At 42.4% G+C, this 16,425-nt stretch overlaps 1 protein-coding gene across 1 annotated transcript in view; it reads left to right on the forward strand.

The window, feature by feature from the left end:
* The window catches only part of plxnb1a (plexin b1a), a 55,118-nt gene that overhangs the window by 14,593 nt on the left and 24,100 nt on the right, over window positions 1-16,425 (forward strand). The window contains exons 2-5 of the mRNA XM_041047844.1: window positions 9,963-10,057; window positions 10,730-11,603; window positions 11,831-12,073; window positions 13,292-13,474. Of these exons, the coding sequence (XP_040903778.1) occupies window positions 10,740-11,603; window positions 11,831-12,073; window positions 13,292-13,474 (1,290 nt within the window). The 5' untranslated portion in view covers window positions 9,963-10,057; window positions 10,730-10,739. The remainder of the gene's footprint in view (window positions 1-9,962; window positions 10,058-10,729; window positions 11,604-11,830; window positions 12,074-13,291; window positions 13,475-16,425) is intronic.

Below are 16,425 nucleotides of genomic sequence, written 5' to 3' on the forward strand. Positions count from 1 at the left end.
ATCAATTATATAGATTTCTTCCTACTTAGCTGTTTCCAGGTGGCCTTTGTTACTGTTCATTAAAGCATTATGATTTTAAAGCTGTTTAACCAGCCGTTTCTACGACCACACTGGGACCAGGAAGTACCCACCAGTAGCCACCCAGCGAGCAAAAATCCTGTAGGACTCCAGTGATTCAGAATGAAATGTGAATTAGGAACGCCTGTCACTGGTCCCTTTTTAGTGATTCACTGAGATTATGTCTGCATGGGTGCCCTGGCTGCAGATAAAGCACGTCTGGGATGAAAGTAGGCAGTCTTTGCATGCATGCACACTGAGGTGACCAGCCATGCCAGTGAGGTATTAAGGCGGTGAAGCTTTATTGTATTGTTTTTGCTGTGGTTTAACATTCAGCAAAGACTTTGACAGAAGCAGGAGGTGCTTTTAGAAATATCTCTTTGCCACACAGAGATACAAAATCAGCAGCAGAATTTGGGTTTTTCAAAGAGCCTCCGTTATGTTTTATATTCATCCTAACATAAATTTTCATCTATTTTAGGTCAGACACACTCACAAATACCCGAAAGGCTCCAGACTCCCACACTGATATTTGATTTTTCACCAGACAGAGCAGTGAGTGTGTGAGTAGAACTGACCCTACAACAGCTCTTTCATCAGGCTGCCAATAGGGTTGCAAGTTCAGGTCACTCCCAACTCTGCTGACTGCAAGCACCATTTGGCACTGCTTCAAAATACATCGAGTTAATAAGCAAATTAACTTGTATCTCAGTTTCCCTTGGAGTATAGTACAGTTACACCAGCTAAAAATCATTTATCTACAGGCTGCAGCTCATAATGTTTTCGGCAGACCAAAAACATTTGCTGATACTGAAAAAGCAGCTCATTATGGTTTAATGTACGACTTGCTGGGCTTATGGGACATTAACGTCAGCAAGCTAGGTTAACTAGCTTTCACTTTCTGAATGGAAGTGTTACCCTAGCTTGCTAACTTAACAGCACAATGAGTCTTTCTATATGTTTATTGTTGTAAAGGGGCCAATGTCTTAAATCTTAAATAATTACATGACCAACACTATGTGGGATTGTTAGGGGGTCCCTGCTCCATCTCTCCATCAGTTTTGGGGTCCTTGGCCTGAAAAACGTTGAAGACCCCTGTCTTAAAGGATGGAAAGTGGTCTAACCTCTGAAGTGTATTTTCCTAGATAAGGAATGATGTAACGATATAATGCAGCGTCCCACACTGGCCATCATGCCGCAAAGAATCCCTGACTAAACATTTAGAGAATGCGTGGCATCCAGATAGGCGCCTGAGATACCAGGCTCGGTGGAGAGAGACCGGGAGAGACAGGCGATAGGGTTTGTTGAGAAGGGTGAGACGAAGGGGGACACTGAACTGACTCCACTTAGCATGTTATGAGTCAAAGGTTCGCCAAGGGTCATGAGCTGCAAACTAATTCATGAATAAAACAAATCATGTTGTCAGATCCCTGTTCCAAACTCAAACATCCAGCAGTAAGTTCCACTGGGAATAGATGGAGGTTTCTTTAGGCTTATTCTGGGCTTTTGAGATGACATACTGCATGTCTCATAACCATAAAACTTATTAAACTGGAGGATGGGGAGACAGCAGACCAGATTTTCCACCCTGAGACCAGGCTTATTAGCAATAATACTCTGGTTCACTGTCATTGGTCTTGTGGCTGGATGTGGTGCATTTTTCATGGTCAACGCTATAATTCAGTAATACAGCAGAAAATCAGGCTTGATGTTTCCCAGAGCTCTGTGAATTGTAAAATGAGACTGGAGTGATTTTGCTGAAGATGTGCTTATTCAAAAAAAAAATAAAGAAAAGAAAAGCTGAGAAGCATCTCTGGCCTCAGAGAGAGACAGAGACGAGCACAAGAGTTGTTAGACCACAGACACTGTGACAAGCTGATTAAAATGCCCACAGACTGGGAGAGCTGGACCTCCTCTCTCTATTCACTTGACCCAGGCACGTCGTCACGACAACGAAGGACGACAAAGGGCTTTCTCAGGCTATTGAGTGCTGTGAAAGAACAGGCGGCTGTGTGTGTGTGTGTGTGTGTGTGTGTGTGTGTGTGTGTGTGTGTGTGTCTTGGAGTGGAGATGTGGTTGCACAAGTCGTAGGTGGTAATGTATGCAGACCATCCATAAACAAATGAATACGCATGCACGTCCCACTGCCACCTCCTTAGCATTCTGCCACACAATGACCATACCAGCGCGTCCTCGATGACGTGATGCCTCATTCGAGCATATGGCCAGTCTGTATTCAAACCCCGAACCAGCCACAGAGCAGCTATTTAAGCCTGCTTTGTCTTATTGTAAACAGAATGCAGATGCCTTTGTCCATTCATTTTACCAGTAATTTTTCCTCTTTACTAAGTTAATAGCTCTGAAAATGATCAGGATAGATTCCTCTCATAGATACTGTCCAACCTATGAGAAGAATCAACAGTCATTTCTTCTTCATTAGAAGTAAGTAACTGCTCAACTCAGTGCTTGTCCTGGTATATTTGAGGCTCTAGGCAAGACCGTTGTATGTTACTGGTCAGTTTCCAGTTGCTTGATATTCATTTCAGGTTTGCTTGAGTTTAAAAGAGTTGTACAACAATTTAGTTAATGCTATGTTGTCCGCTGTTGTCCGCTGTCTTCAGGATTAGATGACAGATAGAAAGATCCATATCACAGCCTTCTCATCTCAGTCTTGGCAAGAAAAAGAATAAGAATATTTTCTAAAATGTTTAACTTTTCCTCAAAATAAAGGATACGTCATAGTTTAGTTGTATTTTGATAACAGAGGTCAAAGATATGAATGAATGTGAAGACAATAGGAAAGCGTGAGGGGCAGAAGTACAGTTTGTCTGTAGATCAAACTCCCACGCCACATTAAACAGCATGTGTGCATATTAATAATTTATCACAAAACCCAGACAGTTTAATAGCAAAACAACTTAAGTCAATAGATAAGCTCGACATCCAGTTTTTTAAATGCACAATCTGTCCATTTATTGACCCACAACAAAATAACTGGACGATCAGGGGGTTTGAACGTCCTCCATCTCCAGACTAAACCAGCGGTACCTGGGTGAACAGGTGCACCAGAGGAAAATGCGGGAGGGAACCCAGCCCCCCTGTAAGGATAGTTTGTTAATTTCTAAATAACTAGGTACATCCCTACTACATATGCTTTTTATTTAAAGATACTCTGCATCTCTACAGCCCTTTAGTACAGATTTATACTGTGTATCCACAGTAACCTGAATAAAAAGACTGAAATGAGAAAGTAAACACAGGCTGCTCTACTTTAAGAAGAAGTTTTTTAAGATTTCGTCAAGATTCGTTAAGATTTTTTTTTTTTTTTTGCTTTGTAATCCATTCCTCCTTTTTTCTCACGTTGTCATTCTCGGTGTTGCCGACTGGCTGACTCTCCTATGGGAGGCCAGAGAGCTGAGGTCTGTAATTGTGGCAGGATTTGTTGGCTGCTGTCCGTGCTGTTGTGGTCCAACCCTGTCAGCAGAGGCTCTTTCTAAGGATCTGACCACTGGCCACTTAACACACTCTGTCTTACACACACACACACACACACACACACACAGACAAGACAATAAAAGCACACAACCAGCACCCCCTCACAAAAGCACATGCATTTCTCCGTGTTATTATCTTAATTTAACTATATGGTCCCATTTTAATTTTGGTTCACAATGTGCTATTTGAGGTGGGCTGGGTTGCGAGGACCATGTATTCCCATCAAACTATATTCAAACATGCACTTTTAGATTTATAACAGACGTAGTTATTAAGTGGCCGTATTTTAGTGCACTGCAGGGCCACTTGGGTCCCAGGGCCGTTTGCCTGTCCATGGTTCAAATGTTGAATTGGGCCTCAGCTGCTATTGTCAATCATTCTCATTCACTCTCTCTCTCTCTCTCTCTCTCTCTCTCTCTCTCTCTCTCTCTCTCTCTCTCTCTCTCTCTCTCTCTCTCTCTCTCCTCGTCTCATTAAGTCCGTCTACCCCCTGCTTCTGCTTCCTCCTGACTGCTCTTTGATCCCTGCGCCTGTTGAATGTTGAACTGAAGAATTACAGCACCATCAGTTCCAGTCTGTCATATTTCCATGACAGCACCAGTCTCTCATTTCTCCCACCTAGTCAAGGCCAGGAGGTCAAAGGCTTTGTGGTCAGAGAAACCAGTTGCACCTACCTTAAAACTCTCAGTCTGCTCTCCTCTCAGGCTGCCATCCATATCAAGTTAAGAATTAAAACTTCACAGTGCTTTATAATATAGTGTTATCAACATGTCTGAAACAGATTTAAGAAATTCCAGGATGTGAAAAACTATGAAGCCAAGTGTTCATTCATAAAAAATAAATATAGCATTATGAAATGAGTAGTCGTATGAATAGAGTAAAATATGTAAAAGAGCCAATAAAGTCTGAAATAATTTGATAAAACTTAACTCAATATGAAATGTTACTCCATTATCCGGTTTATGATTCTGAACTTAGGTTTGTTTGTTTTTTCTTTTTACACATTTTTATTTTAAAAATCCTTTTCTTTTTAAAGATAGTTTTTATTTTATACCACTTTACTTAATGACCCTTTTATGTCATACAAAGGGTCATTAAGTAAATTTAAGTAGACCTTTGAAAAACAATTTAAAAAAGTATATGAATTAAAAAACATTACTTTTTAATAGCCTTTAAAACTGCAGACATTTTAACTTGACACACCTATGCTTTTCCCATCATACTAGGTGTTAGTAATAACATTAACAATGGCTCTGCTTTATTATTAAGTGTTCCCAGCAAGCCATGACAGTGTGACAGTGAGTCAGCATACACAGGACCAGGGCCCTTAAACTGAGGCAGTTAAATGGAATTCAGTCATCATTCATTTAATTATTTACACAAGTACTTTTCTTGCTACTATGACATGTCACAATGTCTGCAGTGAACGCTTGTTTAATAATTTAATGCACATAACATTTTGGAGCTCAGTAAAAATAAAATTAAAAGTTCATAATTTCCTCTGTTTCACACAGGCTTATGATGAAGCTGCCATTAAGTGGCTGATTAGGTCTTATCAGTGATAATGCATTTGGTAAAACTGAGCTGGTTTGTTGAATGATTGTTATGTGCAGAGCAGAGATTATGAAACATCATCAATAACGGATTACAGCAGATGAAAGCCCGCTGGTCTTACAGTGGATCTCAGGTTGTGCGTGTCATGTTGTACTAAGCAGCTAGGCTTAACACCTGCTTTTCCCAGGGAGAGCGTTACTGTCTCCAGAGTGAAAGGATCCTGTCATAAAACGGGCTAAATGAGTGTGTATGTGTGTGTGCGTGTGTGTGTGGTTGTGCGCACATGAAAAAGTGTGTTGTGTCTCGGCACTCATGTAGATATGTGTGTGTAGTCTCTTTCCAAGGGAAGTGGCTTTTATCCTGTGTCCGTTCAGCGCAGCCACTTGGTTGAAGAGCTGTGAAAGGGACACTATTCCCTCCAGCAGCAGACAGAGAGCCCCTTCAGCACACCGGAGAGACCGAGAGAGAGAGACCCTCTGTGCCTGCATGTGAACTGAGGGCAGAGAGACGGCCATTGACCCTAAGGAAGGCGACGGAAATGGAGAGGGGCCAAACATGTGTACATCTGCCTCTCATAATATTAGCGCTTTCACTGATCTGAACCATCTAAGAAGGGACACACAACCAGCAACTGCACTGTATGTGGATGTACTTACTGGATGTAAATGTGGATCGGAAGTGACATGAAAGGTGTGATCGCGCCTGCCTACGGTTTGTTGTGTTTGGTCTCTGCTATACTGGAAAAGTGGAACCGGTCACACATTTGTGTGTTTAGGTTCAAACTGACCGTGACAGGTTCACACTCCAGTAGCTATTTTTTACTGGAGTTTTGGTCACCTGTCGTCCCATCAGGTTAGTGATTGTTTGTCTGAAAGGGGTCCAGACATGTCAAACAAGTTATTAAAACTTTAGCTGAGCATGATGGGCTACTCTGTTCTCTTCTTTGGTGCTCACACTGCATTAAATATAGATCAACATTAGCAGTGGTGCAGACTTCATTTTGTTGTGCCTCGTGTTCCAAGCTTTAGGTTCTGTTGGCTTTCAGATTCAGCCTTTCACCAGATTTCAGCAGAAATTGTGGTGCGTAATCAGTTTCTTTTACTGGAATCAGTGATGAGTGGTCTTCCTGAGCTGGAGTTAATTCTCTTGTTGCTTAACTTTAATAAGCTGTGCCACTGACCAACCGTAGTCAGTCTTGACAGTACTAACCCTTCAGCGACCAGCTTCCACCATGTAATTCATTCGCCACAAAATAAACTCAGCTCCACCAATTCATGACCCAAAAGTTGACACTAAAGCTGGATTTATGTTTGGTGCAAAGGGTGAACAGGAGTCCAGCTTTAAATATCTGTGGCAGCAGATTATAGTGTGTGTGTTTTTTCCCCCCAACTTTATTTATATTGTCTTCACTATTAACAATCTACATTGGAAACTTGTAGGAGAGAACACATGAGATGCTGCAGTTATCCTGTGAAGACACCAAGAAATTGATTTTTCATGCTTTTCAGTGACATTGTTCAGAGTCTCACGAACGTCACCCAAACAAATATGCCAGCTCTTTCCACTCCCTCCTTTTAAATCAGTTACAAGTGTGTACTGGCAGATGCATGTGCCTGTTCTTTATCTTCTCAATGGTATCCTGTGTGGTGTCACTGAAAGCCTCGCTGATCTCAAACAGACCTTGTGCTACTCTCTCTACTGTACTCTCTGGATGAGATCCACAGATGCTAGTGTTGCAGAGACTGGGGGCCCCGGGCGAGACGCCAGCCGACCTACCGGAACATAACAATGCAAGGCAATGCTCCATGGCTCCGGGCCCAGTGTCCCCCCCACTGTCCCTGTGCTGCTGACCTCACATATTTTATGAGGTTTTAGGCGTTCAGTGGGCTGTCACGGCTCATTAAGAGCTTTCGAAATGAACTTGCACAGCCTACTCTCTCAGTGATGAATTAACATGGACAGAGAGAGAACGTGAGACAGATAGGAATGGTTAGGGCAAAAGTTCACTGATGAGACCACTTTCTGAGGAGTTTATAGAAGTCAATAAATATACTTGGTGGCACACACGCTGTTGATTGAGAAGGGTAGGTCCCCCCCCTGCCGTCTGCAGCTAAAAGAAAGTCATAATTCTGGGTTTAAGTGGAGAGTTTAATCAGACCCCTGTTTCAGAGGCTTTTCCACTCTGGCAGGACGACAGTTCTGAGGAAATCGCTCACATATGATTATTTATATCTTTGCTTGTATGTGAATATTTACTCCATAGTTGCTTTGTGACCATCCTCTCCCCTCTCCAGTTCAGCTGACAGTCTAATGGGCTACTAGAGGTTATTTATAGATGGTTGGACTGTGCCCCCATGGCCGAACATGCTGCATACCAGAGACAACCGATGAACTCTGGAGATTGTTTGTGAACAGCATGGGAGAAAACGCCCCTCTGCTCCTCTAAAGGGTGGTGTTGTAGTGTTTGTATTACAACAAAATGATTCCACATTAGGAGGAAAAGTAGATATTTCAGTTTCAAATGTCAGATCTCGTGAATAAAGACGAACTTCTAGGACTTGAACCTTTATGAGAGTAATGGATTTGTTCGTGTTAGGAGCTTGAAAAGCTTTAAAGTAAGCTCGCTCATGTATGCTACTGAAAATCCACAAACTTCCTTCCCGAACCTCACAATTAAAGAGCAATCTAAGTTTAAGAGTGGTTGTTTAGTTGATGGATGAAGTGAAAATGTTGCACAGCCTTGAAAGGTCTGAGATGTCAAGAGAAATATTCCAGATTGGAGTTCCCCTCTTCTTTTATATCAACCACAGTTGCTTTTCTTGTGTCTCTTTTCTTCCCCTCCATCTCCACTTTGTCCCACACCACAGTCATCCAGTCTGATCTCATGGTGGCTCGTAGGAAGCCATCATTGCTGGTTGGTAAAAGGAAGTTCCCATGGTGATGGGGTCGCTGTGGGCTATAAATATGTTGACCGCAGCATGACGGCTGGTCAAAGAGCAGGTGAGGACGCCTCCTCAGAGTAGCAGTGAGAATTTCTCTAGAATTGTTCCCAGGCTCTGTTAGTTGTAACTGAACTGAATCTACTGAATGAAAATAGACTGTCGATGTTAAATTATCTCGTTTCATCCAGCTGTACAACAAAATAAAACCCTCCAGTCTCAGAATGGCGGCAGTCACTATGACCGTGTTTACGTTTTGCTTGGCAATGCAATATCTTAGGAACCCTTTGAGGGATTGTCTTCAAACTTTGCACAAATGTTGACTGTGACTCAGGGATGAACTGAGTAGATTTTGGAGGTCAGAGGTCAAAGCCCAAGGTCGCTGTGACCTTAATGCAAATGTTGTGCTTTAGAATGTGTTATCTCTACAATGCTTTGCACATATTATTACTGCTTGAACAAAAAATTAATTGTTGTTTTGGCTTGTTTTTCCGGTGTAATGTGAACACACCCTATCAGTCCACAGCTACTGTGCTAGCTGCTCTGTGAGGCTGTACTGCGGTGCTTTGAACTAAACGTTAACATGCTCACAGTGAAAATGCTAACATGCAGTGTGATTCAACCCTGTTAAAAATTAACAGCAACAGAAAATACCTTTGTAATCGCAACTGAGTTACATTTTCTATGAGGATAAGGAGGTTATAATGTTATATCACAATTTCACAGCAGTGCAGTGCGTATATGATTGTGGACCACAAGTCTGAATAACTGACCAGCTGACGTCACCAACACTACCATCCCTTAAGAGCCACACTGCTAACATAGCTAAGAAAAACTAGAATCTGAGAGCTTGAGAAGATTTGACTCAATAAAACATGAGGCACAAAGAATTGGTTTGTTTTATGTATATATATTTTATAAAGACTATTCCTTCCCCTGTCTCAGAGGACTGTATGAATTTCCGGGCCCTGTTTAACAGACTATGTAATGGTCACCCGTCTTCACATTCACACACGCGTGCACACTCAACTCAAACCATCTGACAGTGGGCGTGGTAGTTACTACTTATTATACATCTTATTCTGCTCATGAATAAGTAAAGACGTTGCCTGAGACACACTCACCCACTTACCAGACATGTACTAAGACGCATGCACCTGCTCCTGGATGGCCCCTGGTTATGTACACACTCACAAACACACACACACATTCACACCCACCCACACTCACGGATTCCCGGTCTACTCCCTTTGAACCTTCGTCTTTGTCCTGATTGCAGCCCCAGGGGGTAGACAGATAGGTGAGATGGCACTGCATCTCTAATGTCTTAGCAATTTATTCACACTGCAAAGTAATGGTGCACAACATTGAGGGTTTTTTTTCGCCTAAATATCACACTCTTAAGGAAATATGGCTGTCCTCTACACATTTTCTTTCTCTGTCAGTATGCAGACTTGTGGGGCATAAATAAGCTCAATTTTCATATAAATAATGTATATATATAACACATACCCAGTTTAAAACATGCTCTATACACTATGTTGTTATTTGTTTATTTTTATGTGGCCTTTCTCTGTGAGGTCAGTGAAAGGTCTGAGGAACCTCTTCAATAATTTAAGGGGTTTTATCTCTAATGTGAAGGCTCTCAGTGTCCACAAACCACTCTCCTCAGAGGTGTTGAGTGATGGCTGAGGAAATGGGAAATGAGAGTTGTTGTTTTGAATGCTCCAGCTGTAAGGGATACTGTGGCTGCTGGTGTTTTTAATCCAATGAATACAGCCTACAGAGCGGTAAAGTCATAAACGCTGTGGGAGTAACCAGACGCTAGATGTTGTGACATTTTGATGAATAATGTCTATCTCTGAGTCATGTCTCAGTCTGTCTTTTTGTCTGTCTCTCTCTCTGTTTTGCTTGCAGGTTAATAATCATTCACAGACAGAGAGGAAAGGAATGGGCTATGATTCCAGGTGATAAGGCGGAGGAAGTCTTCAGCTTAACAAAGACCATAGATGGTGAGATATTATTCCCAAAAGGGGATTTGGACCCTGAAAACTGCATTTAGAGGATAAGACTGGCAATTTTTGTTTTTTGTTTTTTCTCAATACTTTCCAACTTCCCCAGCCTGTCTTTGGCACTCCGTCCGTCCAAATCTTGAAATATAAGTTTTAAATATAGTTTTGAATATACACTTCCATGTATTTAAAGACTAGATAATTTCCCAAAACCATTGATCATTGTAGTTTTTAGGAGATGAGGAGTAAGTAGTGCCTTTGTTGGGAATGGATTCCGTACAGTATGCGCTTTGGCTACACAGACAACACTTGGTCAATACTTTGGACTTTTCAAGGGTCTGTTGACATAAGAAAAATCTACAGTATCAGTTATTTAATATATTCTGTCAAGCTTGAATTGAATATCAATCATATGTGACTGTGTGTGTGTGTGTGTACGTGCTTTGACTACAGTAATGAGAGATAGCAAGAAAAGACTCTTTTTCTTTCTAGCTTAAATTCTTAAGAGCTTCTCACCACATCTTAACATGTTTCTCAGTCTTAACCTAAGCTTTCTAAAACTCTGTAACTTGCACTATACTCAGTTTTATGGAAGCTCCTTTTAAATGCTGATGTTGAACCTCAAACATCTGTTGGTGCAGGTCTGTAACCATGCTCTCTTTTTCCCGTCAGAATTTTTGCCATGCTACATGGGAAGGCTCTGAACTCCACCCTGCTCTTGCTCCTCATCCTCATCGTCTTTGTTTCTGCCCATGGTCGCTCCTACCCCTGTTTTTCCCGTAATGACACTGAATTCCAGCACCTGGTGCTCCACCCAGACCCCTCTGTGGGGACGGTGTACGTGGGGGCCAGGGACCACCTCTTCCAGCTGGATGGATTAGATGGACTCCGGCTGGAACAAGAGGAGGTGACTGGCCCCGTCAGCGACAGCAAAGACTGCCTTCCACCGATCACAGAGTTCAACTGTCACCAGGCCAGGAGAACCAGTAACCACAACAAATTACTGCTGGTGGATCCAAAGGCATTGGAGTTGATCACCTGTGGCAGTGTACACCAGGGCATCTGCCAGAAACGCAGCCTGTCATCAATCAAAAAGGTTCTCTTCTCCACCGAGAGACCTGTGGATACACAGTACGTTGCGGCCAATGATCCGTCGGTGTCGACGGTGGGGCTGGTGGTCGGGCTTCGTGGCGGGGAACGGACAGTAATGTATGTGGGGAGGGGCTATACTGCCAGCCACCCACCCATATCTACCCGGCACCTTTCATCAGGACCCATCTTTTCCTACGAGGAGACTGCTAAGCTGGCTGTAGCTGGGCGTCTGTCAGAGTACGACCACCATTTTGTGACAGCATTCACACGGCGCACATATGTGTACTTCTTGTTTTACCGCCGTGACATAAAGTCAGTATCAAGGGAGTACCGGACCTATGCTGCCCGAGTGTGTCTGGATGACACCTCCTACTATTCCTATGTGGAAGTTCCTCTCGTCTGCCGATCCCCAACCTCTCCTTCAAGGACGTACAACCTGCTCCAGGCAGCCCAGGTATTTCTATGTGTTTATATTTGTTTCTCCAAATGATATTAAATGAAATTAATTTTATTAGTACCTGGAAATTCTTATCATGAAAGGAGCAATAACTCAAAATATTCGTTGTTGTCAGAGAACATGAATTTCATGCCTTGCTTTCAGAAATGGATTCACATCATTGTTCCACTGATACTGGTTATGTTTAACTTTCCCAAGTGTTTCCCACGCCTTTGTTGCAACAGGTGGGACAAGGTGCAGGCCGAGAAGGCGAGGATCTGCTGGGAGTCTTCTCCACCCACGTCAGCTCCACAAACAACAATCCCTTGGATGCCTCGGCTCTGTGCGTTTACCCTCTGGATGAGCTTGACAGGCACATCGACTCCACCCGTGACCTCTGCTACACCCAGGATGGGCGGGTGGAGGGGAGAGGAGAGGTGGCTTACATAGAGTACGAGGTCAAGTCCAGCTGTGCCAACCTGCCCCTGGTAAGGATAGAAGGAAAGGAAGGAGTTCAGATGTTTTGGGGGTTTTTTTGTGTTCCAGCGTCAACATCAGGTTGATGCTGATGTTTTCTCTAATGGGAATAAAGCAAAAACTTGGGGATTTTAAAACAAAGATTCAGTCAACAACACGCTCACGTGAGACTCTCAAATTACCGTTTCTCTCTGGTCCCCTTAGCAAAATTGCGTGCTACTGTGTTTTCTTCTTTGTGTGCTTGTTGCAGCATGGATAATTGCCTTATAGTACACACATTAGGGCTATACATCATTATGAATTACTTCCTGCCGTCATCCTGTACCTTGAGTATATTGACTCGGGTTGGCTTCAGTGTTCCGAGAAAGACGAAACAGAGAGAACGTACATCCAAGTAACGAGGGATGAGTTCAATGGCAAGATTAAGCTGAGAAACTGGAAGAAATGGTAGCTATAGATAATGGATGGTTGGAAGTCTTCTAATGAGGCCTTCGTTGAAAAGCTCAGTGCTTACCAATGCCCCAGGAGTGGCTTTGCCCAGCTGCAGCCCTCCAGTGACCCCTCTCCTCCCCCACTCCACCCCACCCTGCTGCCCTGCAGTCGCTCAGGTCCTGCCAGCCCTCAGAACCATTTAATGGGATCGTTAGGGATCAATAAACCAAACTAACCCTGAATCAGCTGTGCTGCTGCTTAATGAGCACTGACAAGGAAGGATTGGAGCTCTTTTGAAACCCACTGACATACAAAGAGTGAGAGAGAGAAAGGAGGAGGAAATAGAAACATGGGAAGAGAAAGATTGTAGCACAGAGAGTAACAGGGAGAAAAAAACGTAGAGAAAGAAAATGCTGAAAGAAAAACAGAGGGATGATTGAAGGGAGAGAGAATAGGAAAGATGTATTATATCACAGTCCCCCACCCGTCTTATTTTTTTAATAAACCAACTTTAAGTAGAATAAAACAAATTGTCCCATTCTACTTCCTCCTTCAGGGCCAATTATCTTGAGCCAGAGCTCGGAGTCTTACTGGAAAGCAGGATTTGGAGCGCTTGTTTTGCCAAACCAAAAGAGCCAGTTGGCCGTCCCTGAATGTGTCTGCTTTAACCTATGGTGCAATCCTCTTATGATGAATTAAGATGATTCAGAGGCTCTGAGGCAATAGTAGGGAAGAATGGAAGACGAATGGAAGGACAAGGAGCTAACAAAACTTTCTGTTGTGGCCAAACTTTGTAGAATACCCTGAAGGCGTATCCCTGCGGCTCTGACCACACCCCTAGTCCAATGGCGAGCCGGACACCGCTGGAAGCTAAAACCGTGTGGCACACCTCAGCCGCCCGTCTTACCGCTGTGGCTGTCAGTGTCCGAGACGGACACAGCATCGCCTTCCTGGGAGACTCCAAAGGGACTCTGCATAAGGTAGCTCATCCCATTTGCGTTCAGACATCCTTTTATTTTTGTGCCAGTTGCGTTAGGCCATTTGGCCTGCCCCAACATGAACTAGATGGCAGGCAGGGAGACGCCTTGGACAAGTCAACACTGTATCACTGGGATAACAAAGATCTGTGTATCATAGAAATGTCTAAAGCATTAGACAATTTTTATTAAGACCGTCTCCTAGTTTCCCATTCACCGCAACCACACAGGAGCTTCATAAACAGACTTACTTAATACTGTCATCCAAACAGTCCTGCCCTTGAGGCTTTTACCATCTGCTCCATTTAAAATCTATAAATAATTTCCCAGTAAAGCAAACACACCTCACACCACATAAAACATCTGCAATCAGTTTCAGGGATTTTTTTTTTTGTCAAAGTCAATGCTGGTTCCCATGTACGTCCACATCACTGTGTGACTCCAGGCTGGAAGATTCCAGTCATTCTGATATTCACAGCGTTCCAACATATACAGACGAGCATACCAACACGATCCCAGCCTTAATGCGTTTGCTTTTTGTTCTGTGGACTGCAGTATGTGATTGATGGAAACTTGATGAGCTTGATGCATTTTTGAGCTCATGCTGTAAGTTTTTTGAAACACTGGTGGAATGTATTATCCAAAAATAGATTTCTGATTTGGGTCTCACCTTTTTTGTCAAGGTCTGAGTACTGCTTTTTACAGTGTTGTCCAAAAACTGTGATGTGTGATCACCATTAGATCAACACCTGCACAGATCTGATTACATGTAGAGACAAGAGGTATGTAGATAACTCTGCTGTAAGCTATTCAAGGAGTTTGTCATCATCTATTAGGTCTGTTTTGCTCTGTGTGTGTGTTTAATGTCTGAGAGAGAGAGAGAGTGCCACATAGAGCCAGACACAGTACTTTTACCTAGCAGATCAAAGCAGCGCTCCATGTATCCATCTGAAATAAACTATTGTAACAGGATTACAGGATTATCACATCACAGCAGCCCAAATTCCACAGGTACACAACTGTGTGTGTGTGCGTGTGTGTGTGTGTGTGTGTGTGTGTGTGTGTGTGTGTGTGTGTGTGTGTGTGTGTGTGTGTGTGTGTGTTTGGGATGGCCAGTCTAACTGGGGACAAAATTAGTGTCACCAACTTGACCTCAGCACAGTTGCAGTCCAGAGTTAAAGGAATAGTTCACCATTTTGGGAAACATAATAATAATAATAATAATACATCAAATTTGTATAGCGCTTTTCCAGGTGCTCAAAGACGCTGTACAAGACGCTGTACATGCCTATTTGATTTCAGGGTGATAGTTAGAGGAGAAGATTGATAACACTCATATCATACTGTTAAATATGAAGCTACAGTTTGGAGGTGAGTAGCTTAGTTTAGCACAAAGACCGACAGTGGGGGGAACTAGCTAACCTAGTTCTGTCCAAATATTAAAAAAAAAACCTGCCTGCACCTTTAAATCTCACTAATTAACATGTTATATTTAGTTTGTTGAATCTGTACAAAAACCCAGGTGTTATATGCTGCACTATTTCTTGGCCAGGATCACAGCGACTACCTGGAGAGTTGTCATCACTGTGACAGGGCAACCAGCAGAGACTTGCTGCCGTAAACCACATTTGGATGGGATTATCACCCGGTTGGGGGGGGTGGTGCTCTGTGCTCTGTTTTCCTCTGTAATTTAACTCATGCGCTTCATGGGATTTTACCATCAACCAACCAAATTACAGGATATGGTCTGTAATAAACATGGACATTCAGCAGGATAAAAGAGAATGACGAAAGCCTGCCCAGGGGGATACAGAAGACTTGAAGGTGATGCACATAGGAGAGATGCGTGACAGATACTGTGTGACATGAAACTGAGTCATCATAACTCCACATAGACATGAAATGCATGTTACATACTTTTACGGTGGATATAATTATCTCAGATGTCCATTGCAAATGAATGTCCATAAATCTGCAAACAGGAACATTTAATGGAGACAATTTACCAAACCTTAAACAAATATAGGCTAAAAAACAAAAATCAAATAATACCTGTACAGCACACTTGATGAGCTCTTACTCTCCTGATGGCTTTAATTCTTTCTGTCATTATATTTGTTACCAAAGAGGCCTATATGTTGATATTAGCATGCTTTAGATGTCAAGTTAAAGTATTTAACTTAAAAAAAATGACCCAACCTCTCCTGGAGAAATAAATCCACTCCAAGTGGGGCTTTAATTTGCTCATTCAACAAATGAGATATAACATATTAACTAGACTAACTAGAGGTGCTAGTAGGCACATGTTTTAACCTTTGGACAAAGCCAGGTTTGCTTCCTCCCCCTGTTCTCAGCTTCATATTTAACAGACTGGTATGAGAATGGTGTTGTTTTCTCATCTAACTCTCAAGAAAGAGAATATGTGTATTTCCCAAATGTTGAACTCTTTCTTTGATGTTGTATCTTAGGCCTGTATGAAATTAATGTAAGCTAAATGTCTTCAAAGATGCTTAACGTATATCTGCACATCTGTCAGCTTACTTTACAGGAAGTTTAGAGTAGTATGCAAGAGGGTATCTTTAAAGATAGGTTCACCCTTCTTCAAGTCTATAAACAACACTTGCAAACCCACATTGAAGATGTTGCTGATGTTGGCCATAAAGAGATACTGTCTTGATCTAGATCTTGATTCCAGTGTAAGAGATAAGAGAGTCAAAATCTGCAGTTCATGTTCTGTGATAAATTCATTCTAGAGTTCACTTGAAGCTAATGTTAACCTTGAGCGGTCTGATTCCAAAGTTATAATTTCAAAATTTCACTGTTGTGTTATTTTCCTTCCACCACAGGAAGTTATTAACATAACACTAAGGAAACATATTTCACTTTTCACACTAAAAAGACTGTAACCTTGAAAGATACTTAATTGAGATTTAATTGTCTATTTCAGATTGATG

Source organism: Toxotes jaculatrix, chromosome 2 (genome assembly GCF_017976425.1).
Source record: "Toxotes jaculatrix isolate fToxJac2 chromosome 2, fToxJac2.pri, whole genome shotgun sequence".
NCBI classification, from domain to species: domain Eukaryota; kingdom Metazoa; phylum Chordata; class Actinopteri; family Toxotidae; genus Toxotes; species Toxotes jaculatrix.